The 24095-nt window shown below is 46.1% G+C and overlaps 1 protein-coding gene and 1 pseudogene across 2 annotated transcripts in view; one reads left to right on the top strand and one right to left on the bottom strand.

The window, feature by feature from the left end:
• Positions 1–7411, top strand: part of CCDC69 (coiled-coil domain containing 69) — a 36139-nt gene extending 28728 nt beyond the window's left edge. The window contains exons 5-9 of the mRNA XM_082381530.1: positions 1860–1933; positions 2843–2944; positions 3430–3549; positions 4509–4606; positions 5313–7411. Coding sequence (XP_082237656.1) covers positions 1860–1933; positions 2843–2944; positions 3430–3549; positions 4509–4606; positions 5313–5490 — 572 coding nt within the window. The 3' untranslated portion in view covers positions 5491–7411. The remainder of the gene's footprint in view (positions 1–1859; positions 1934–2842; positions 2945–3429; positions 3550–4508; positions 4607–5312) is intronic.
• On the bottom strand, positions 5959–22470 carry LOC309623498 (platelet-derived growth factor receptor-like protein; annotated as a pseudogene). The gene is made up of 7 exons (XR_014249939.1): positions 20223–22470; positions 19050–19196; positions 17368–17611; positions 17027–17138; positions 9496–9629; positions 7979–8028; positions 5959–7668 (listed from the first exon to the last, which is right to left on the bottom strand). The product of XR_014249939.1 is annotated as a platelet-derived growth factor receptor-like protein (transcript).
• Between the last annotated feature and the right edge of the window lie 1625 nt (positions 22471–24095).

Here is a 24095-nt window from a genome sequence, read left to right as displayed (position 1 = left end):
CTAGCTCTTTTTTTTTTTTTTTTTTTAATTTATTTATTTATTTAGTTTTGGCTGTGTTGGGTCTTCTTTTCTGTGCGAGGGCTTTCTCTAGTTGCGGCAAGCGGGGGCCACTCTTCATCGCGGTGTGCGGGCCTCTCACTATCGCGGCCTCTCTTTTTGCGGAGCACAGGCTCCAGACGCGCAGGCTCAGTAGTTGTGGCTCACGGGCCTAGTTGCTCCGTGGCATGTGGGATCTTCCCAAACCAGGGCTCGAACCCGTGTCCCCTGCATTGGCAGGCAGATTCTCAACCACTGCGCCACCAGGGAAGCCCACACTAGCTCTTTTTTATGTCATCTCTGTTCTTCTATTGAGCCCACCAAGTGAGTTTTTTACTTCATTTTTTTGTTCTAAAATTCCCTCCTAGTTTTAATGTTTGGTTACACTTTCTAGTTTTCCATTCTTTTGAAGAGTGTTCACCCTTATTTCAGAGCATTTGTATAGGGGCTTCCTTAAAGTCCCTTAATAATTCCAACATCTGTGGCACCTCACTGTTGGCATCTGTTGAATGTCTTTTCTCAGGAGAATTGAGATTTTCCCACTTTTTGGATGCTGAGTATTTAGAAGTGCAAGCTGAGGAATTTTGGATTTGTATGCTGAGCAATTTTGTATTGCATTCTGGATATTTTGGATGTTTGAATACATCAGATTCTGGGTCTTGTTTAAATTAAATGTACTGGTTGAGTGGTACTTTGAATTCTGATCTTCTTGCCCAGTCTGCCTGCTACCATTTACTTTTCAGAGTCTGAAAATAGTTGTTCCATTCATTCTGTCCTGGTTTTACAGCTAAATTCAGTAGACTGCATGGAGTGTGCCTCCTCCATCTTACCTGGAAACAAACCTGTCTTGATAGGCCAATTAATTAAGCCCATAATTTATAAAAATTAAGCCTGTGGTTTTTATGTAGCTGATCTTATCAATTTTTGACAGCTCTATCACGTTTATGTTACTGAACATTCTTTTCCTTGTGTCACTGCCCACTGTGACACAGGCCCCTTATATACCTGGGCCTTTGGCTGTACTACACTTTCCTGTTGTCTGTCCTATTTCCCATCCCACCCAGTGACTAGTCATTTCCCTCTTATCTTCTTTCAGCCAAGACAAGGTTGGAATTTTCCAAAAGGAACTTTGTAGAGGAGGCAGGATGAAAAATAAACTCCGTGAATTTGGAGAGTGATAAGTCCAGCTCTGCACAGCACTGCCCAGCCTGGAGAGCCCTTGCATGTCCTTTTCTCACCCCTTAGAGACAACTAGGCCAGGCTTATTTTGACCCATTTCACAACTGAGTCAACAGGAACTTTAGGTATTTCAAGTGATCTCCTCCAGGTTTCTCAGTTTTAAGGAAGCAGAATTAGGACCAGGTAGATTTCCTGGCCCCAAATCTAATGTACTTACTGTAGTTTTGTGCCATAGTTTGACAACTAATGAGTCAATGATTTTGTGATTTGGCTAACCCAACTTATAGAACATTGGCCCTGTGCATTTTCCACAGCATGCTGTGGCCTGAGATTAACAGCCTGCCGCAGATCTTTGGATCTTCCCCTCAGCCAGGTATGGGTGGCACCCACAATCTGGTAGGGTTCACAGTTCTTCCCAGGATCTCATTTGTTTCCCCTTCCATGAGCTTCTATTAAATATCTACTATAGTTCTGGTACAGCCCCAAGCCCATGAGATAGGAGGAGGAATAAAAGCATTCTCAGACTCCTGGCCCCCATGATCCCAGGGGGTCACCTGGGCTCTCTGAAGCTCATGGGGCCTGCCGGACAGCTTTAGGGTGAAGTGTCAGGGATCTGCGCTCACAGTGGTCTCCTTTCCCTCCAGTCCTCCAGGCCTCCCATGAGCAGGATAAAGAAGCCCTTACCCACTCCTTCCAGGAGGCCAAGGCGGCCCTGCAGGTGAGACGGGTTGGGCCGTGTCAGTCTCTGTGATGTGGCCACCACACTATTATATTAGCTCAGGAGGACTTGGTCTGAGATAAGGGTTGGCCTGTTTTTCAAGGACCGTTGGGAGCATCTTGGAGACTTCGTGGGCCTGGTGCCACAGTGTGATTAGAGCGATGGGTGGATGCACAGGGACCCGTGGAAGCAGGAAAGGAGGTGTCCGACCCAATCTGGCTGGTCAGGGGTTTCCTAGAGGGAGTGAGATCTAAGCTGGAATCTGAGGGTGGGTTAGAATTTTTCAGATGAAGAAGGGTAGGAAGAGTGCCTTAGGTAGGAAAAAAAAAAAAAAGTGTTTAAAGGCATGGAGGAAAGGGAAAAAATATAGAGTACCTGTGGAACTGAAACAAGTCCAAGATGACTGGGTATAGAGTATAAGTGGGAGATAGCTGAGGCCAGAGAGGGAGGCAAGGACCAAACGGTGGGAGTCTGTGAGCCATAGTAAGGGGGTGCACTATCCTAAAGGCAATGGGCAAGGTTCGGGTGGAAGAAATCCCTGGCAGGGGAGCAGTATGGAGACAGGAATGCACCTGGCAGCTGGAAGAGTGATGTGATGTTGGCTGCAGGAGAAGGCGTGTAGAGGGAGCAGTGAGAGAAGAGAAAGGGCAAGGACACTGAGCCTGGTTTGCATGTATTTTGAATGCCAGACTACCACCGGCCTTGAATACCCTGACATCGTCCCCAAGGGTATGGAGAGGTGGGGCTGTGTGTTTCGAGCAGTGGTTGAAGTAGCTAGAGCCTGCATTGTTGGGTAGAGCAACAGCAGACTGAAGAACCCAATACTGACCCCTCCCTGTGGGGTGGAGAAGTCCATCTCCAGACTTATGGGCCAGGGTTTCATCATCTCCATCCCACGCCCTTCTCCAGGAGACCACTGACAGACTGACCGCACAGCTGGAGGCCTTCCAGGCGAAGATGAAGAGGGTAGAGGAGTCCATCCTGAGCCAAGACTACAAGAAGCACATCCAGGTAGGCAGCAGTTCACCCGCAGCTTCTCCTTCAATCTCCAGGGAGGTCCAGGTCTGGGCAACAGGAAAGCCCTGTCCCTCTTCAAGGACAGAGCTCAGACCTGACACTCTTACCTCCACAAGGGTCTGGAAGAAACAGTGTCCCCATGTCACTGAGGGGGAAGGTAAAGTTCAGAGAGAGGCATATGGGATGGTCAAGTGCTCAAGCTCTGGACTCAGAACTAGGTGCAAAGAGCAAACCTGCCACTTAGCACAAGCGACTTGACCTCTGTGAACCACGGTTTCCTCATCTGTGATGGTGTGAGCACAACATGCACTACTGAATAGAGTAAGATAAAGCACATTAAGCACTTTCCATGGGCCAAGAGAGGGAGGTGACTTGTGAAAGTCAGAGTTGGGGGCAGAGTGGATAGGAGGGAGGTAGCCTGTGCTCTGCTGCCCCCTCTGCCGGATGGTCTGCTGAGATCACTCTGTGTTCCTGTCTAGGAGTACGGGAGCCCCAGCCAGTTCTGGGAGCAGGAGCTGGAGAGCTTACACTTTGTCATCGAGATGAAGAACGAGCGAATCCACGAGCTAGACAAGCGGCTGATCCTCATGGAGACAGTGGTCCGTGGCTGGCAGCGGCTGGTGGGGGATGGTAGGGGGGGCAGCTCATGCTTCTGCTTTCTGGGCATTTCCTCTGTCAAGTGTGCCCAGGGAAGGTACTTTGAGGAGGGCCCAGCCTGGTCCATACCAGCTGTGACCTGCCACCTGTGCTGGCCCTTGAGCCGCTGAGGCTGGTCTGGGTCCAACAGTGCCTCCTTGTCATCCGGGTCCTATACTTTTCTTGACTGCTCATGTTGCTGTCACTTGGGTGACACTGGGCAGGTAGCCTGGATAATCAGGAGGGGCTGGCAGATGTCACAGGTCGGGCAGGGGCTGAGGAAGAAGTCAAGGCTGAAAAAAAAAAAAAGTCAGACAGATATGGAAAGCCAGAGTCAGCAAAGACAGGCCTGGGCAGTGGTGGGCATTGGGGACACAGGTGGCTTTGTCTCCAGGAGAAGGGAGGCCTTCTAGGGGGGCAAGGGAGGCCTAGGTTCCCACCTAGGGTTGAATCGAAATGGATTATGTTACGTTGTCCTGGAAGAAGTTCCCTGTCCTCTTGTGTGGCGCACAACCTAAATTTTAAATCAGACCATCTCAGAGCTTCCCTATAAATTTTTTTCAACCATTTCTGTGGAATAGCATAACAGATACACTTACATTTTTGTACATTAGATACTTCTGACTTTTGGAGAACCAAAATACTCTTTCTCTTGTGAACTGATGGAGATTTTAAATAGTAGTGGCTCTCTTCTTTTTTTAATACTCATCTGGCAAAGTGAAAAGTTGGCAGTCCTGTGTTCACGCCTTAGCTGTAGTGTTCCAAGCTGTATTGTTCCAAGTAATCTTATTGCTTCACGAAATATGACATTTGGTCTCAAGTTAATCAGTGTTTTCAGTGACCACAGATAAGAGGGAGGTGACAGCACACATTGTGTCGAGTGAGGTTGGTGGCTTTCTGAGCTCGCTCTTATCTGTCACAGAAAGAAAAAAACCTGCTGTTGGAGGAGAAGATCACCACCCTGCAGCAGGAGAACGAGGACCTCCACGCCCGAGGCCGCAACCAGGTGGCTGTGTCCAGGTAGCTGCTCCCACCCCCCTCCTCCCATCCCCACCGCTTTTTTTGTGAACTTCCAGTTGGGAGAGTCTCCAAGAGGCCCTGGGAATGGATTGACGTGAGCCCCATGCCCCAGGCCTGTCTGGGGAATGCGGCTCCTCTTTGCTTGGGGGGGTCAGCAAAGGGAAATCCCAAGGGACCGGCTCTGCCTGGAAACAGAAGTCACAGGGCTGATTAATATCTGTTTGTCTCCATCCTGGCTAAGTGGGCTCCATGGGAAAGCCCAATCCAGGAAGGAGGAACAGGAAGCTTAGGGTTCAAGAGGCCAAATGAATGAATGAATCAGTTGTAAGGGATCAGTAAATGAGAACTAAGATCATGTGTCAGATGTAATTTGCTGACTACACATTATCTCATCTAATCCTCGTAATTACTCTAAGAGCCAGTCCTGTTATCATTCCCATTTTACAAATTCACCAAGACTGAATACCTTGTCCAGAGTTAACGCATCTCAGTGGTGGAGCAGATCTGAACCCAGAGCTGTCTGCCTGTGAGGGCCACGCTCCTTGGTCAACAGCTGGAGTTGCCTTTTGCGGACAGGCAGACGGGGCGGTGGGCCCCCGGGCAGGCTTCCTGGAGAAGTGGGCTGGTCGCTGCGGTCGCTGCGGTCGATGGAGACCCCGAGGGGCGGTTCCCCGCCGGCAACCCCGGGCTCTGTCTGTGTCCACAGGCAGCTCTCTGAGGACCTGCTTCTCGCCCGAGAGGCCCTGGAGAAGGAGTCGCAGTTACGCCGGCAGCTCCAGCAGGAGAAGGAGGAGCTGCTGTACCGGGTCCTCGGGGCCGACGCCTCCCCCGCCTTCCCGCTGGCCTCTCTCACCCCCACTGAGGTCTCCTTCCTCGCCACATAGGGCCTGGACCGCCGGGATGCTGTGGTCACAGCTCTCTCTCGAGGACTTGGCAGAGAAAACAGCAGGGGCCTCTTGTCCCTAGGAGGGGACCAGGGTGGGAGTGAGATGGGGAGCCAGGATGTGTGCCCGGTCAGCCCTGGGGGCTTGGGCCACGTAGACTCACCCACGGGGCTTCGGAGGCCCCTCAAGTTGGCGCGGGGGACAAGCAAGAGGAGCCCTTTCCTCCCTCCCCTTCTGTCTGTTCAGATCGGGGAGTTCTGAGGCTTTCCCCAGGGGCAGCCATGCCACATTGGTCATCTGACCAAGAGGGGACAACCCCCGGTCGTAACTTGTCAGCTTTGAAGCTAGCTCACTTCCCGCAGCCACCCCCCCCAAGCCCCACTCCCACCCCGGCCTTTTCTCAGCCTCTGAACCAGTTGGGGGAACTGAACAGACGGCCCTAGTGTCCCATTCTAGGCTTGTCTGAAGTTTAGACTAGGGGCTGGGGGGCAGGGGAGGACAGGGGCCACATGCTGTGAATCAAACTGGGGAGGGTGAGTGGCTGGGAAGGGGGCACTGGATCAGGCATGGCACCGGTCCCAGGCCCAGAGTCCGGTCAGTTTAGGGGTTACTGGCAGAGCTGCTCCTCCTGGACCGGGCAAGGCTCACTGCCCGGCACTCCCGGTCCCTCAGCCTCAGTGCCATCAGGACACGGGGGCCACCTAGTGGATCTAAGTACCCTCGACAGCCAAGCTGGAACCTCATTCCTGTACTGATGAGGAAACCAAGGTGGGGAGTGGGACCCGCAGAGCCAGGACTAGGGTCTCATCTGGCATCCAGGTTTCACCTTATTGTACTTTTTCTTCCTCCCCAGGCTCTGGGAGGTCATGTCTGAGACTTGGTCTTTCTCCTCCTTGCTCTGACTGCCCCCCACCCTTACCAGTCCTCTCTTTCATTCCTGCTCTCCACTTAATTCCTTCTACCACCCCTGACCCCAGGCCCACGATCCTGGCCCTCAGCCTCCCCATCAGTGCAAAGGGGTGGCTCGAATAACTAACCCTGGCAGGCCTGTCCAGTCCTGACTGTCTGTGGATTCAAGATTCTTCTCAGGAAGTGTTGGTCTTCTGGAAACAGTAACAATCCCGCCCCTGTATAAGCATTTTAATTAAATGCTTTCATACACACCGCCCTCCTTGGTCTGCAAAAGATCCTCAAAGCAGGTTCTTACCCAGCTTTAGCAGAGAGCAAACTGAGATCACAGGAGCCAATGGGCCTTGCCTGGGGTCCCCCAGCCCCCCGGACCATCACGTAGGAAAAGTCAACTCACAGGAGCTGAGGTTTCCTCCATCATCCCAGACTGCCTTCTTCATTGCCCCAGATCTGGGCTTCAGCCATTTCTAGTTCTAGGGGTTCGGATGTGACTCTGTTTCTCCAGCCCTGGGCAAACAGGTTATCCAGGAGCCTTGGGGACAGCTCTGGAGTGAATCACACACATACTCCTTCCTGTAACTTTTCCCAAAGCCTGACTAGGATAGGCTAGTTCATTGGACGTTAATGGTCACAACCAAGAAAAGAATGGGTAGCCAAGTAATTTGGGAAACTCTAGGTTCACTCCAGTTAAACAGCTCTGCAAACTGCAGGATTTCTCAGAGCCTTTAATATGCTAACATGCACTGCAAACTCCCAAGGAGGAAGCAAAGTGTCCAGCATCTCCTAGACATCTTTGACCAAGTTTCTCCCCCAACCTGAGCACTTCAGGCTGCAGAATGCACTTTAGAAAACATCGTTCTAATTGAGAGAGTTGAGGGCTGGAGAAGGGGCAGGTTGTGGGAAGTGGGGTTTCCCTCATGTAGCCCGTGGTGGTTGTGAGGAGGTGAACTGTGGTCCTACCCTCACCCTGGGGCAGGCAAGCTATGGAAAGTAAAAAACATGCGATACTGCATTGATTTGGCCTCTTGTTTTTCTGGGAGAGGGCGGAGGTGGGTCCTTACTCAAGGCCTCTGCTAGGGGCAGGGATCCTTGAGAAGTAAGTCCTGGGGCCTGGGGGGACTCACCAGCAGTTCTGGGGTCCTCCTCAGGTACCGGGGCCCCACGGGCCCTGGCTTTGCCCAGGCTTGGTATGGGGCCTGGGCCTGGCGTAAAGGCTGGCTCAAAGGCTGGCTGTCAGAATAGGGCGAGGCTTGGAGTGAGGCCGTGAGGCTGAAACAAGAGGTGAAAGCAGTGATGGGCTGGCAGAGTGTAGGGGGTGAACGTGAAGGTTCTTTCTGCTCTGCAAGGGGCACCTCCTTGGCATCAAAACCACCAAGGTTCATACGATTACCTACCCCTGCTTCTACCTATTGCTCTACACCTGGATGCCAGGGAGTGGGGGAACACAAGGACACGGGTGGTAGCTGTCCCTGGGCCCTGAAGGTTCATGGCCTGGCAGGTGTCAATGCCAGCGTCCCCGGCCCAGGTCTCTTCCACATATAGGGTGTTCCCCGCATCCTACCTGGCTTTCCTGGCGTACCTGTCCACATCGCCATGGGCCTGCTCACGGACATCGGGGGGTGGACCCAGCTGCAGGGACAAAAAAACCTGTCCATCAGCTGCCCCAGGTGCCACCTCTGACTGGGGCACAGTGGGCAGGTAAGAGGCACAATGTACCCCTTCAGGGAGAGGAGGAGCAACTTGGCCAAGGTCACACCTCAGTATTAGAGCACCTGAAAGGCCAGGTTCTCTGTGGAAAAATAAGCTGTTCAAGTCCCTGGAGGGAAGCTGGGATCTCCTCCCCGACTCAAGGAGAAGCAGGAGGTAACTCGGCACTTTCCGGTGTGGGTTTTATTGCACTCTGCTTCTGTGGGGATGTTAAGGGGTGTTCCCTCCGCAGAGGGGGGCAAAATTGTTTGGTAAATAGTCAAGCAGAGTAAAACTGGGGGGACTCAGACCACTAAGTCTAACACGTGTCCCTGTGTGTTTTGAATCTCCAAGGCAAATGCTTTTAAGAGGCAGTGTTTTCCTAAGGACGCTTTTTTTTGGAGGAGGGGTGGTATGATTTTTTTGGTTTTCTGCCATTCCAAGGAACATGTCTGTGGAAACGCTGGCCTAGCAAAGCCAGTGTCTCCCAGCCATCGGGGTGTTCTTTTCCCTTTGTTGGGTCTCAAGTTTCCACTTTTGACAAGTGGGAGAATGATACCTCACTCTCTCTACTTCCTAAGGCCTCTGGGGGGCTCACCTTCAAGTCTTTGCACCTCAAATTCCGGTCCCTCCAGGAAGCTCTTTTAAGAATTCCTGAAGTCTGCACGGCTGGTAGCCTACTGCTTAGCACAATTCTTCTTTAGATGTTTGAGGTTATGGGTTAAGTTCTTTGAGAGAAAAGAACACCACCACCACCTGGGGAAGGTCTGGGCCCACATGGGATGGTCAGGAAACAGTTACTAATGCATTTGGTCCATTTCCTGTCACATACACACCCAGCCACAGGGCGTGAGCATTTGTTCAAGACCCATTTTCATGGGATTTGGGCCACTTTGGTCTCAGCTTGAGTGTCACCTCAGAAGACTCCCTGACCACTATCTCAGTAGACCCGCTCACATTGCCTTATTGTATCCTCGATGGAGCACTTAGTATTGTGTAGATGATCGTGTTTGTTCATCTCCCACTTCTTCCTCCCCATTTAGACTGTAAGCTTGCAAAGAGGGGGGAGCCATCTTTCTCTTTAATTCGTCATTGTAGTCCCAGCACCTAGTTCAGTGTCTGCTCCATGGTGGGTGCTCAATAATCGTTGGACAAATTAAAACAAATTATATATTTTTATACAATAAGCTGATAAGTACTTGACAAATGAGGAAACTGAGGCCCAGAAAAGGAAGTGACTTCCCCAAGGTCACTCAGAGAAGCAGTGTCAGAGTTGGGACTAGAATGCAGGTTGCTCAGATTCCCAGTCAAGCCCTGTCTCCCCTCTGGCTCCTGGCCCTCATCCCAAGCCTTCACTCCCACACCCCTGCCCTGATACACCACCACCACATACACACTGCCTCCTCTTACCTTCTGCCCTGGATATCCCCAACTCAAGTCCACAGCCACCTCTGGCTCAGAGGTGCAGATCACACTGAAGTTCTCTCCCAGTTGTACCAATGTTGCTGAAGCTTGGATGGTGGGTTCGGGGGAGAAAGAAGGGTCTGCCATGGAGAGAAGGGGAGAGAAATGGGGACACATATGTTGAATTATTGTTAGAATGGTTGGAATGAGGGTCTGGGTCAGAGCCCGAACAAGATGGCTGAGCAAGAGGACATGGAGCTCACCTCCCTCCCACAAACACATCAAAAATACATCTACGTGTGCAACAAGTCTCTCAGAATACTAACTGGAAACTGGAAGAGTTCCTGTGTAACCAAGGCTACAAAAAGATTCCTGCAGAATTGGGTAGGATGGGAAGAAAAGCATTGGGTCAGCACCTGTGAGCCTGGGAGGGGACTAAGAGGTAGATCAGATGGGTGGATACTCGCCCTGGGGAGTGAGTAGGTTGAGCCACATACTGGGTGTCCCAGTCCTGGGGTCCTACACGGAGGAGACAAGCCCTCTTGGCTGCTTGGAGAACCAGTGGGACAGACAGAAATGCTGGCAAAGCCAGGACTCCACTCGTGAGGAGTACAGGGCTACCAGCCTGCCAGCAGACAGGGTGGAGGGGTCTGCCCTAGCAGCAACTGCCTCGCCACAATCCCCAACCTGAGCTGAGCGAACACCCCGGCCCCACTCACTCCACACCACGGCCTGGCACTGGATCTAGGAAAGCCCGGACCTGGGAAAAGACTGTCTAGGGATGCAGAGGTGCCCTGGGGGCCTGGGGTGTGGTCCAGGTGGGGCAGCAGTGGCCATTGCTGGCGCTTACTTAAACAGCACCACAGAAGCAGCCCAGACTGTGGGCTGTGCAGCCACTTCAGTTCCCGCCACCACAAGGCCACCATCCCCAGTAGCAGCCTAGTGAACGCTCCAGCTCTACCCACTCCATACCACAGCCCTGCACTAGATCCGGGACAGACGAACACAACAGGGAGCGACGCGACCATGGGCTGCGTCTGAACGGAGCAGCAGCCACCTACACAGGCAGTGCATCAGACCCCTGTAAGCACAGGAGCCCCACTTGTTTCAGCGTCACCCTCCTTTGGGGCAAAGGCCCCAGTGCAGGGAGGAGGAAAACACACTTAAAAGGCAACAGAGCCAGCTTGAGCCTGACCCTCAAGTCATCTACTCCATCAACTTGGGAGCGGGCCCCACCCAACAGGCCTACGACCACCACTGAGCAGACAGTGAGTCCCACCTCACACCCTGTGCAGGCTCTGGCTTCTCCAATACCAATCACACCCCTTCTCAAGGTGATAGTGGTTACCACACCCTGAGGAAAGATGTGGCTGATGTCCACATCAAATCCAGCCCTCACACTGAAGACACTGGCACACACAGTCTACATAGGGATGCTCCCACATAAAAACACCACTTCGAGACCACGATAAGTAACTGTTTTGCCTAAATTCATAGAGAGAGAAAGTTAAATAAAATGAAAAGGCAGAGGAAATACTCCCAATTTAAAGAGCAAGAGAAAACCCTTGAAAAAATAATGAAACAGATAAATCAGCCTACCAGACAATGAGTTCAAAAAGTTGGTAATAAAAATGCGAAATGAGTTAAGAGAATTGATCTAAGCACAGATCATTTTAATAAGGAACTAGAAACTATAAAGACCCAATCAAAAATAGGTAATTCAGTCTCTGAGGTTAAAAGCAATCTAAAAGCAATGAATAGCAGACTAAATGACACAGAACGCCTAAGTGATCTGGAAGACAGAATAATGCAAATCACCTAATCAGAACAGCAGGCAGAAAGATAAGCGAGAGGAAAGAAAAGAAAGAGAGAAAGAGAGAGACAGAGAGAAAGAAAGGAAGGAAGGAAGGAGGAAAGAGAGAAAGGGAGGGGGGAGGGAGAGAGAAAGAAAGAGAAAGAAAGAGAAAGAGAAAGAAAGGAAGGAAGGAAGGGAGGGAGGGAGGGAGGGAGCAAGGAAGGAAGAAATACGCAAGATCTACGGGATAATATAAAATGTGCTAACATCCACATTACAGGGGTTCCAGAGAAGAAGAAAGGAGAGAAGGGGATCAAAAATATATTTGAAGAAATTATGCCTGAAAACTTCCCAAGCCTAAAAAAACAGATATCCAGGTACAGAAAGAACAGAGAGTCCCAAACAAGATGAAATCAAACAGACCCACACCAAGACATATCATAATCAAAACAGCAAAAGTTAAAGAGAATTCTAAAGGCAGCAAGAGGAAAAACAAAGAGTCATATACAAAGGAACTCCATAAGGCTATCAGCTGCTTTCTCTGCAGAAACTTTGCAAGCCAGAAGGGAGTGGCATGACATATTCAAAGTCCTAAAAGGGAAAACCCTGCAACCTAGGATACTCTACCCAATAAGATTATCATTTAGGATAGAAGGAGAAACTAAGAATTTCTCAGACAAGCAAAAACTAAAAGAATTAATCAATACTAAACCTACCCTAAAAGAAATGTCGAAGGGTCTTCACTAAATGGAAAAGTAGTAAGACTCTGCAGGAAAGGGAAAATCCCAATAAGAAAAGCAAATATAAAGATCGAAGATCACTTAAATAAGCCAGCACTTAGATCAAAAAAAATTTTTAAGCAACTACAACTAAAATAAACAGTAAATAGTTAAGGATTAAGATGTAAAATATGACATCAAGAGCAAAATGTGGGGAGGGGTAGTAAAAATATAGATCTTTTTGAATGTGTTTGAACTTAAATGATTATCAATTTAAACTAGATCATGGTAACCACAAATCAAAAATCTATAATAGATACACAAACCAAGAAGAAAGGAACTCAGGCATACTACAAAAGAAAATTAAACCACAATGAGGGAATTCCCTGGTGGTCCAGTGGTTAGAACTCTGTGCTTTCACTGCCAAGGGAAACTAAGATCCCACAAACCATGTGGTTTGGCCTAAATAAATAAACAAACAAACAAACCACAATGGGAGAAACAAAAAGAAGAAATGAACAAAGAACTACAAAAACAACTGGAAAACAAGGAATAAAGTGGTAATAAGCACATACCTATCAATAATTACTTTAAATGTCAGTGGATTGGTACAGCCACTATGGAGAATAGTATGGAAGTTCCTTAAAAACTAAAAATAGAACTACCATAGGACAAAGCAATCCCACTCCTGGGCATATACCCAGAAAAAAACAAAGTTCATGAAGATACATGCACCCCAATGTTCATTGCAGCACTTTTACAGCAGCCAGGACATGGAAGCAAACTAAATGTCCATCAGCAGAGGACTGGATAAAGAAGATGTGATACATATATACAATGGAATATTACTCAGCCATAAAAAAGAACAAAATAATTCCATTTTCAGCAACATGGATGGACCTAGAGATTGTCATACTGAGTGAAGTAAGTCAGACAAAGACAAATATGATATCCCTTGTATGTGGAATCTAAAAAAATGGGTACAAATGAACTTATTTACAAAACAGAAGTCAAGTCATGGATGTTGAAAACAAACTTATGGTTACCAGGGATGGTGGGGGAGGGATAAATTGGGAGATTGGGATCGACATATACACAGTACTATATGTAAAATAGATAACTAATAAGAACCTGCTATATAGCACAGGGAAATCTACTCAATGCTCTATAATGGCCTATATGGGAAAAGAATCTAAAAAAAAAAGAGTGGAGATTATATATATATATATATATATATATATATATATATATATATATATATATATAACTGATTCACTTTGCCATGCACCTGAACGTAACACAACATTGTAAATCAACTATACTCCAAAAAAATTTAAAATAAATATGTATGAAAAAATGTCGATGGACTACATGTTCCAATCAAAACACATAGGGTGGCTGATTGGATAAAAACAAGACCTTTTAATATGCTGCCTACAAGAGACTCACTTCAGGGTCAAAGAAGCACAGACTAAAAGCAAGGGGATAGAAAAAGCTATTTCATGCCAATAGAAATGACAAGAAAGCAGGGGTAGCAATACTTAGACAAAATAGACTTTAAAACAAAGACTATAACAAAAGACAAAGGGCATTATATAATGATAAAAGGAGCAATACAAGAAGAGGATATTATACTCGTTAACATACATACTCAATATAGGCACACCTAAATATATAAAGCAAACACTAACAGACATAAGGGGACAAACTGACAATAATACAATAATAGAGACTATAACACCTCACTGACATCAATAGACAGATCATCCAGACAGAAAAAATCAATAAGGCAGAGATCCTAAGAGACACAATAGAGCAGGTGGACTTAATTGATATCCACAGGACACTACATAGAAAAAAAGCATAATATACATTCTTTTCAAGTGTGCATGGAATGTTCTCCAGGATAGATCACATACTAGGTCACAAACAAGCCTCAACAAATTTAAGAGGCTAGAAATTATATCAAGCATCTTTTCTGACCACAACAATATGAAGCTAGAAGTCAACTACAGAAAGAGAAATGGAAAAACATGTGAGGACTAAACAATATGCTCCTAAAAAAAAGCCAGCATGTCAGCAATGAAAGCAAAAAAGAAATCAGAAAATACCTCAAGGCAAACGAAAATGAAAACATTACTTTCCAGTATCTATGGGATACAGCAAAAGCAGTTCTAAGAGGGAAGTTCATAGTGATACATGCCTTCCTTAAGAAACAAGAAAAATCTCAAACAACCTAACCTACAACTTAAAAGAATAATAAAAAGAACAAATAAAGCCCAAAGTCAGTAGAAAGAAAGAACTAAAAGATCAGAGAGGAAATGAAACAGAGATCAAAAAAAAAAAAACAATAGAAAGGAAACCAAGAACTGGTTTTTTTTGAAAAGATAAACAAAATTGACAAATCTTTAGCCAGGCTCACCAAGAAAAGAGGGGACTAAAATAAAATAAGAAATGAAAGAGGAGAAATAACAACTGATACCATAGAGATACAAAAAATCATTAAGGAAACACTATGAATATTATACACCAACAAATTGGACAACCTAGAAGAAATGTACCAATTTCTAGAAACAAATGGCATGCCAGGACTTGAGTCAAGAAGAAACAGACGGGGCACTTCCCTGGTGATGCAGTGGTTAAGACTCTGCACTCCCAATGCAGGGGGCCCAGGTTCGATCCCTGGTCAGGGAACTAGATCCCATGTGCATGCCGAACTAAGAGTTTGCATGCCACAACAAAGGAACCCACGTGCCGCAACTAAGACTCAGTGCAACCAAATAAATACATAAATAAAATATTAAAAGAAAAAGAAAAAGAAACAGACAATTAGAACAAACTGATCAGGAATTCCCTGGTGGTCTAGTGGTTGAGACTCCATGCTTCCACTGTAGGGGAACTAATCTTGCAAGCCATGTGGCATGGCCAAGTAAAAAAGAACAAACTGATCATTAGTAGTGAACCTGTAATTTAAAAAACTCCCAGCAAACAAAAGTCCAGGACCAGATGGCTTCACTGGGGAATTCTACCAAACATAAAGAAGAACTTATACTGATCCTTCTCAAACTATTCCAAAAGACTGAAGAGGAGGGAACACTCCCAAAGTCATTCTACAAGGCCACAATTACCCTGATACCAAAACCAGACAAAGAGACTACCAAAAAGGAGAATTACAGGCCAATATCTTTGAGTATAAATGCAAAAATCCTCAAAATATTACCAAACTGAATTCAACAATAAAGAATCATATACCATGATTGATCACAAAAGGATGGTTTGTTCAATATATGCAAAATCAGTGTGATACACAATGTTAACAAAAGACAAAACTCACATGATCTCAATAGACACAGAAAAAGGATTCGACAAAATTCAACAACCACTCATGATAAAAACTGTCAAAGTGGATATAGAGGGAACATATCTCAACAAATAAAGGCCATTTACAACAAAACAACAGCCATCATAATACTCAACAGTGAAAAGCTGAAAGCTTTCCCACTAAATTCAGGAACAAGACAAGGATGTCCACTCTCACCACTTCTATTCAACATAGTATTGGAAGTCCTGGCCACAGCAATCAGACAAGAAAAAGAAATAAAATGTATCCAAATTGGAAGGGAAGAGGTTAACCTGTCACTATTTGCTGATGACATGATACTCTAGAGAACCCTTATGTCTTCACCCCAAAACTATCAGAATAAATGAGTTCACCAAGGTAGCAAGATAAAAGATTAATATACAGAAATCTGTTGTGTTTTTATACATTAGTAATGGAATATCAGAGAAAGTAAAAAACAAAAATCCCATTTAAAATTACATCAAAAAATTAATACTTAGGAATAAACTTAACCAATGAGGTGAGAAACCTATACTCTGCAAACTATAAAACACTGATGAAGGAGACTGATGATTCAAAGAAATGGAAAGATACCCCATGCTCTTGGATTAGAAGAATTAATATTATTAAAATGGCCATACTAACCAAAACAATCTACAGATTTAATGCAATCCATACCGAACTACCCAGGACATTTTTCACAGAACTAGAAGAATCCTAAAATTTATATGGAACCACAAAAGACCCAGAATTGCCAAAGCAATCCTGAGAAAAAAGAACAAAGCTGGAGGTATAACCCTTGCAGACACCAGACTATACTGCAAAGCTACAGTAGCCAAACAGCATGATCTTGACACAAAAAGAGACACATAGATCAATGGAAAATAGAGAGCCCAGAAATAAACCCACACATCTACAGTCAATTAACCTATGACAAAGGAGGCAAAAATATACAGTGGAGAAAAGACAGTCTCTCCAAGAAGCGGTGCTGAGAAAACTGGAAAGCCACATGTGAAACAATGAGATTAGAACATTCCCTCAAACCATATACAAAAATATACCCCAAAAAACCCCTCAAAATGTTTTAAAGACCTAAACGTAAGACCTGAAACCATAAAACTCCTAGAAGGGAACATAGGCAGAACACTCCTTGACATAAATCATTGCAATTTTCTTGGATCAGTCTCCTAAGACAAAAGAAATAAAAGCAAAAAATAAACAAGTGGAACCTAATTAAACTTAAAAGCTTTTGCACAGCAAAGGAAACCACTGACAAAATGAAAAGACTACCTACAGAATGGGAGAATAGTTGAATGAATAGGAGGAATAGTTAAATTGATAAGAGGATAAATGGTTGAGATGGTTGAATTGATAGAGGCCATGTGAATGGGTATAATGAATTAATGGAGGATGGATGAATGGAATGGTTGATTGGAAGAAGGGTGGATCAGTGGAACAGTTTGAGAATGGGTGGGTGAATAGACAGGCTGACCTGATGCAAGCTAGCTTAAGCTGATTGACTGGCTGTCAGACAAGGTGGTTGAATATGTGGAGCACTGTTAAATCTGGTTGGTTGTTTAGAGCTCCATAATCCATAGAACCCCAACCTGAGGTGCCCAAAGGAGGCATCCCTCCCCATAACCTCCCCCTTCCCTGCCCACCCAGAGCCCTAGGTTCATACACAGTTGATGCAGATCAGCACGTACTTGGTAGAGATTTGCCTCGTGCTGCCCAGGCTGGCCACTCAGAAGAGAGAGCCAGCCAAGGAAGCTCAGGGCCAGTGGATGGTGAAGCCCTCTTCACAACAAAGGAGATGTCTGTCCTCACAGATACAGAGAACAAACTAGTGGTTACCAGTGGGGAGAGGGAAGAGGGGGTTACTATACTGGGGTAAGGGATTAAGAGATACAAATTATCAGGTACTAAATAAGCTACATGGATATATTGTACAATACAGAAAATATAGCCAATATTTTATAATAACTATAAATGGAGTATAACATTTAAAAATTGTAAATCACTATATTGTACACTTGTAACTTATATAATATTATACACCAACTATACTTCAATAAAAAAATAATAAAAATAAAACTTGAAAAGGAGACGTCGGTCTCATCCACGGGGAACTCCTTAGGGGGTAACTCCCAATGCAGTGTCACCTGGGCCAGGGCGTTGGTCACCTGACAGAGAACTGGAACTGGCTGATAGCTGCACGGCTGCACCGCCTCATATAATCCTCTGTGAGGACAAAGAGTTCCTCTGGGTCTGGAAGGAGAGAAAATGAGCTTGACAGATTTGTTGCTTCCTGATGCTCTACCACCACCCACAAGCATAAGGTCCCTGGTGGGGACTAGAAATCCTACTTTACCTGCCCATCCCCATTCTCCATGCGCTTGGCTATCTCATACGGTGTCCTGCACTGAAGGCTAAAGACCAGTCTGCTAGTTTCAGTTTTATCATCAGTTTGCATCTTCAGTCTCTTTCCCTCTCTGATTTTTAGTGTCTTCATTTGTACAATGAGGGGTTCAGACCACTCAGTCTCTAAGGGCCCTTCTTTGTGAAAAATATCACAGGAAATACTGAACTAGAAGTCCAGATTTCTGGTTTGATCCCTAATCTTGCCACCCACTAGCTGTGGGATCTTAAGCGAATCACTTTCTTCCTCCGAGCCTTGGTTCTTGTTTGGTTTTTTTTTCATCAAGTAGGAGCAATAATCCCACTCTGGTCTATTTTGCAGAGCTGATAACAAGCAAATGAGATACTGGATATGAGGCACCAGGCCTGTGGGAGGCAAACGCTCATCCAACTCTTTCATGGTACTTTTAGCAACACAATCTCAAGTCAGATTCTTCGGTGCATAATGGTGCACTGAGTAGGAATTAACTGGGGACTAGCTTTCTAAAGCAGTGCTACCAATAGAACTTTCTGTACTTGTATCTGTGTTGTTGAAGCTGTAACCACTAGCCACAGGTGGCTATAGGGCTCTTTGAATGTAGCTAGTGCAACTTAACTGAATTTTCAGCTCTTAGTTCATTTAGGTTTAAACAGCCCTATCTGTTGAGTGGCTTCTGTATTGGGTGAAGAAGCTCTAGAATTAGACAAATGCAAAGGTTCTTAACCTGGCTGCACAGTAGAGTCACCTGAGGTGCCTTTAAGGTAACCGGTTCCTGGGCCCCAGCCCCAGACTAAGTCCACGGGGACCTGGCTTGAGGCGGGGGTTTGGTATCAGCGGTTTTAAAGCTCCCCAGGTGACCCTGATGTGCAGCCATAGCTGGGACACACTGGCTGTTGGTTCCCAAATCTTCCGGAAGATTGGAATCACCCATAGGACTTGTTAGGCTTCTAGATTCTGTCCAGAGTTAATGGCAGTGGGGCCTAAGAATCTGTTTTTAACAGGCTCCCAGGTGACGCTGATAGTCATGATCAAGACCCTCTAGATTAGCTTATCATTACTGCTAGGGTTGGAACTGAGTAAGAGAGAGACACTGCTGAGTCTAGAAGAGTCATCTTTTTCCTCCGTCGGACAAAGTTGGACTCGGACTCCTCCATTCTACATGGAACGAGCCATAGGATCCCAAAATGTCACAAGAAGGACCTTAGAGATCCACTAGTGCAATCCTCTCATTTCATAGGTGGGTCTAAGGAGAAATACTGAAGACAGGTTTGAAGGGCGAGTTTCTTGGAGACCCTGACTCCAGGGCACCTGTGAAGATGAAGGTCTTCCCCTGGAGGTCCTTGCTGTCTGCACACATGCTGTCCTGGCAGTGCCAAGCCCACCAGCTGTATTCCCATCTCTGTGCCCTTAGATTACACCAGCTGCAAGTGACTGTGCTGGCTGAAGGGCTTGATTCTGAAAGACAGTCGGTGGGCAGTGGGGCGGGGCAGGCAGGAGATGGGGATGACCTGAGACACCTAGTGGGCAGCGTTTGTTTGGCTGACAGTCCCCTTCCCCAATTTTTATCACTCCACCCACCCCGTCTTCCCCAATCGAGCTGTCAGGATTTGTATTGGCCCTACCCACAGTCTGATCGGCTCTCCTATCCCACTGGCCTCAAGTGCAACTTCTAATTGGTCCATCTTCCCCTGCACTGACGTTGCCCACACATTGCAAATGAAATCTCCCAAACTCCTTAGCCCTTCTTGGCTCCTTTCTTGTGTCCCTTTGTTCAGGCCAGCAAATGTCCTCTGAATGCCTCCAACTGCCAGAAGACGCAGAGTCCACAGAACTCTCATTTTAAGAGACTCAGTTGAGGGACTTCCCTGGCGGTCCAGTGATTAAGACTCCGAGCTCCCACTGCAGGGCGAATGGGTTCGATCCTTGGTCGGGAAACTAAGATCCAGCATGCTGTGTGGTGCAGCAAAAAAAAAAAAAAAAAAAAAAACTCAGTTGAGGGAGGACAAATTTTCTGAACCCGATTTTATATCCCAACCTTTGCCTGATTTTCTTCCGGACTCAGGTGGGTAACACTGTGGGACCAACTTTGCCTTTATTTCTGCCTTCCCTGTGATGGAGTGCCTGACAGAAGGGCGGTCTCCAGCCTGACCTCCAGCACAGATAGGTCAGTCTTTTGGCCTTACCATTGCCACCTTTTTCCCTACAGGCACTGTTTGCTGCCTCCACAACTGACATCCCAAGACTGTGGACAGCTTTATCTCCCATTCTGTAAAACCACTAGGCAGCTGACGGGTCCTGTGAGCCCATCTTACTGTGCCTTTTAAATGCCTACAGTTGCTTGTAATGGGATGCCCAGTGTGGGTTCTGGGCCATTTTAATCCCTATAAAGACTTATCAAAGTGCTTGACAACTACTGCCTGACATCGTCTGACCCACCCCTGGATCCATTAAGGCTGTCACAGGAGTTCTTCCATCCCATACCTCAGGCATCCCTCACCCTCCTCTTCCAGGTTCACAGGGGCCCTCCAGCAGACCACCTTCTGCTGGCATCTCCGGGGGCTCCCCAGCCCACAGGCTCAGAGTCCCCCACCTTTTGGAATCGGCCCCTCCCTAACACCTGGGTCAGGATGGAGGTAGCTGGGCGGCTTGGGGCTGCGGCCTCCACAGGCGTCTTCATCTGCAGGGACTTCTGGCTCTGGTCTGATTTGGGTTCTATCACCTGGAGCTCCTGGGGCCTTCACCTCACCAGGGCTGGCTGCTTTGAGGCTCCTCTTTTCTGGGCTTTGGAGTTCTGCCACACTCTTGGATTTCAGCTGCAGGGAAGAAAGGGTCAGTCTGGGGTCAGCCTCCACCATTCTGTCCTTTCCTCACCCGAGCAGTTGACAGAACCACAGAGCTCTGTTGTTTTTTATACTTACTACTATTACACAAGTAATTCTCACTCTTTAGAGAAAAATTATAAAATACAGACAAACCAAGAAAAAGGATTAAATTTGCCCCAAAACTTACCATCCAGAGATAATCACCATGAGTATTTGAAGCATATTTTCCCAGGGCTTTTTAATGCAAATATTTTAAATAAATATTGTTAAAATGGAATATAATATATATTAATAATCTGCATTTTCAGTTAGTATGTGATTACCATTCCGTGTCAAACACACACGCACCAACATTTTTAATAACTTGAATGGTATTTCATGACAGTGATGTATCTTTATTTTTGGGTATTTGGGTTTTTCATTCTTAGCCCAAATAAACAATTTTGCAATTATCATCTTGTTCATGCACCTTCAATCAGATTGCTTCCTTAGAACGAATTCCTTAGAAGCGGAACTGCTGGTAGGCTATGCAAGGGACCTTACACATTTTCGTATCCAAGCTGCCACCAGTATTTCAAAACCTTCTAGAGCATTCTCCAAAAGAGGCAGCTTAACCTGCGCTTAGATATTTCTCATGATGGGGAGCTTGGTATTTAAATATACCAATAGCTACCGTTAATGGACCTACAATGTTTCTGGAAAAGGACTAGCCCTTTATATACATCTCATTTCATCCTCTTAATGACTGCAAAGTATTATTCTGATTTTACAGATGAGGAACTTGAGGGTCACGGAGGCTAACTTTCCCAAGGTATGTGGGGAAGTAGGAGACCCAGAACTCAGACCTAGCTCAGCCTGACTCCAGAGCCCACGGTAATTCCACCAGCAGTGATCTTGACGCTGAGTGGCTCTGGCTGCTCAACAGTCCTTTCAGATATGGACCCACTATCTCCAGCTTTTACCACTGATCTAATTATCTTCCCTGTGAAAGAGGAAGTGGAATCATTCCACATGCCTGCCTGCCACTCCAGCCCCCAAATCTCTCTTCATACAGAGGAAGTTGTAAATTTATACTAAGTCCTGAGGCTCTTTTCCTTCCTAACAGTTACCAAATTCATCCTTTTGTCTCTATCCCCACTGTTAACACCACACAGTCAAAGCTGTGATCAGATCGCATCTAGACTGTTGCAGTACCTCTCAGCTAGTCTTCTTGCCTCTGTTCTACTATCTTACACACAACATCAGATGCATCTTCTTAAACCACCATGTTGCAAAAGACTTGGGCAACCCCATCACTGGTGCGGATGGCAGGGGCCAATCGGGGCAAGGGGACTCTGGTACAGTGTCTGGGCAGCAGTAATAGTAAAAAGTCCCAATGGAGTTTAGCAATCGTCCTTTTTTTATGGCCCCAAACACCATCACCAACACACAGGCACTCAATGGGCAGAAACAAAACAACAAAATAAAGGATCCAAACCACCACTTTCAAACCTGAGTCCTCTGGTTTTCACCATTGTTAAGAAAAAACTACACTCCTGTTTGCTTCTCCTTTGTTCTCACACTACGACCACACTCACAACACTTCTGACACCAGATGTGTGGATTTTTCCACCCCTACCCTAAACGATTCTGGGACACCACTGCATGTCCTACAATTCAACTCAATTCTGACAATATCCACCTGGAGAGAGCATCAGGACCCCCCCCCATAGGTTAAGGGCTCAGTCTCACAAGACTGCCCCTGCCCCCCTACTTCAGATGCCAGACTCAAGTCCCAGGCTGTCACCTATGCTTGTGACCAACCAGCTGCAAATCAGGGCTCCCAAAACCACCTCCTAGGGGTTTGTTAACTTGCTAGAATGGTTTACAGAACTGAGGGAAACACGTTTACCAGCTTATTATAAAAAGATATGGGGGCTTCCCTGGTGGCGCAGTGGTTGAGAATCTGCCTGCCAATGCAGGGGACACGGGTTCGAGCCCTGGCCTGGGAGGATCCCACATGCTGCGGAGCAACTAGGCCCGTGAGCCACAATTACTGAGCCTGCGCTCCGCAACAAGAGAGGCCGCGATAATGAGAGGCCCACGCACCGCGATGAAGAGTGGCCCCCACTTGCCACAGCTAGAGAAAGCTCTCGCACAGAAACGAAGACCCAACACAGCCATAAATAAATAAATAAATAAATAAATAAATAAACCCAAAGTTAAAAAAAAAAAAAAAAGATATGATGATCCCTGACTTCAGACTATACTACAAAGCTACAGTAATCAACAGTATGGTGCTGGCACAAAAACAGAAATATAGATCAATGGAACAGGATAGAAAGCCCAGAAATAAACCCATGCACCTATGGTCAATTAATCTACAACAAAGGAGGCAAGACTATACAATGGAGAAAAGGCAGTCTCTTCAATAAATGGGGCTGGGAAAACTGAACAGCTACATTTAGAAGAATGAAATAAGAACATTCTCTAACACCATACACAAAAATAAACTCAAAATGGATTAAAGACCTAAATGTAAGACTGGACACTATAAAACTCCTAGAGGAAAAGATAAGTAGAACACTCTTTGACATAAATCACAGGAATATCTTTTTTCGATCCACCTCCTAGAGTAATGGAAATAAAAACAAAAACAAACAAATGGGACTTAAAAGCTTTTGCACAGCAAAGGAAACCATCAACAAAATGAAAAGGCAGCCCACAGAATGGGAGAAAATATTTGCAAATGATGTGACTGAAGAGGAAATAATCTCCACAATTTACAAACAGCTCAGGCAGCTCAATATCAAAAAAACAACCCAATCAAAAAATGGGCACAAGACCTAAATAGACATTTCTCCAGAGAAGACATACAAATGGCCAAGAGGCACATGAAATGATGCTCAACATCACTAATTATTAGAGAAATGCAAATCAAAATTACAATGAGATATCACCTCACACCAGTCAGAATGGCCATCATCAAAAAGTCTATAAACAACAAATGCTGGAGAGGGTGTGGAGAAATGGGAATCCTCCTACAGTGTTGGTGGGAATATAAATTGGTACAGCCACTATGGAGAACCGCATGGAGGTTCCTTAAATAACTAAAAACAGAGCTACCATATGATCCAGGAAGGCCACTCCTGGGCATATGTCCAGACAAAACTCTAATCCAAAAAGATACATATACCCCCAATGTTCATAGCAGCACGATTTACAATAGCCAAGACATGGAAGCAACCTAAATGTCCATGGACAGGGGTGTGGATAAAGAAGATGTGGTATATATATACAATGGACTATTACTCAGCCATTAAAAATAATGAAATAATGCCATTTGCAGCAACATGGATGGACCTGGAGATTACCATACTAGGTGAAGTCAGACAGAGAAAGACAAATATCATATGCTATCACTTACATGTGGAATTTTAAAAACAATGGGGGCTTCCCTGGTGGCGCAGTGGTTGAGAATCTGCCTGCCAATGCAGGGGACACGGGTTCGAGCCCTGGTCTGGGAAGATCCCACATGCCGCAGAGCAACTGG

The sequence above is a fragment of the Balaenoptera borealis genome (assembly GCF_965194805.1).
Source record: "Balaenoptera borealis genome assembly, chromosome: 2".
Lineage (NCBI taxonomy): Eukaryota > Metazoa > Chordata > Mammalia > Artiodactyla > Balaenopteridae > Balaenoptera > Balaenoptera borealis.
Note: the sequence above shows the minus strand (reverse complement) of the source record. Positions and strands in the feature narration are given on the sequence as shown.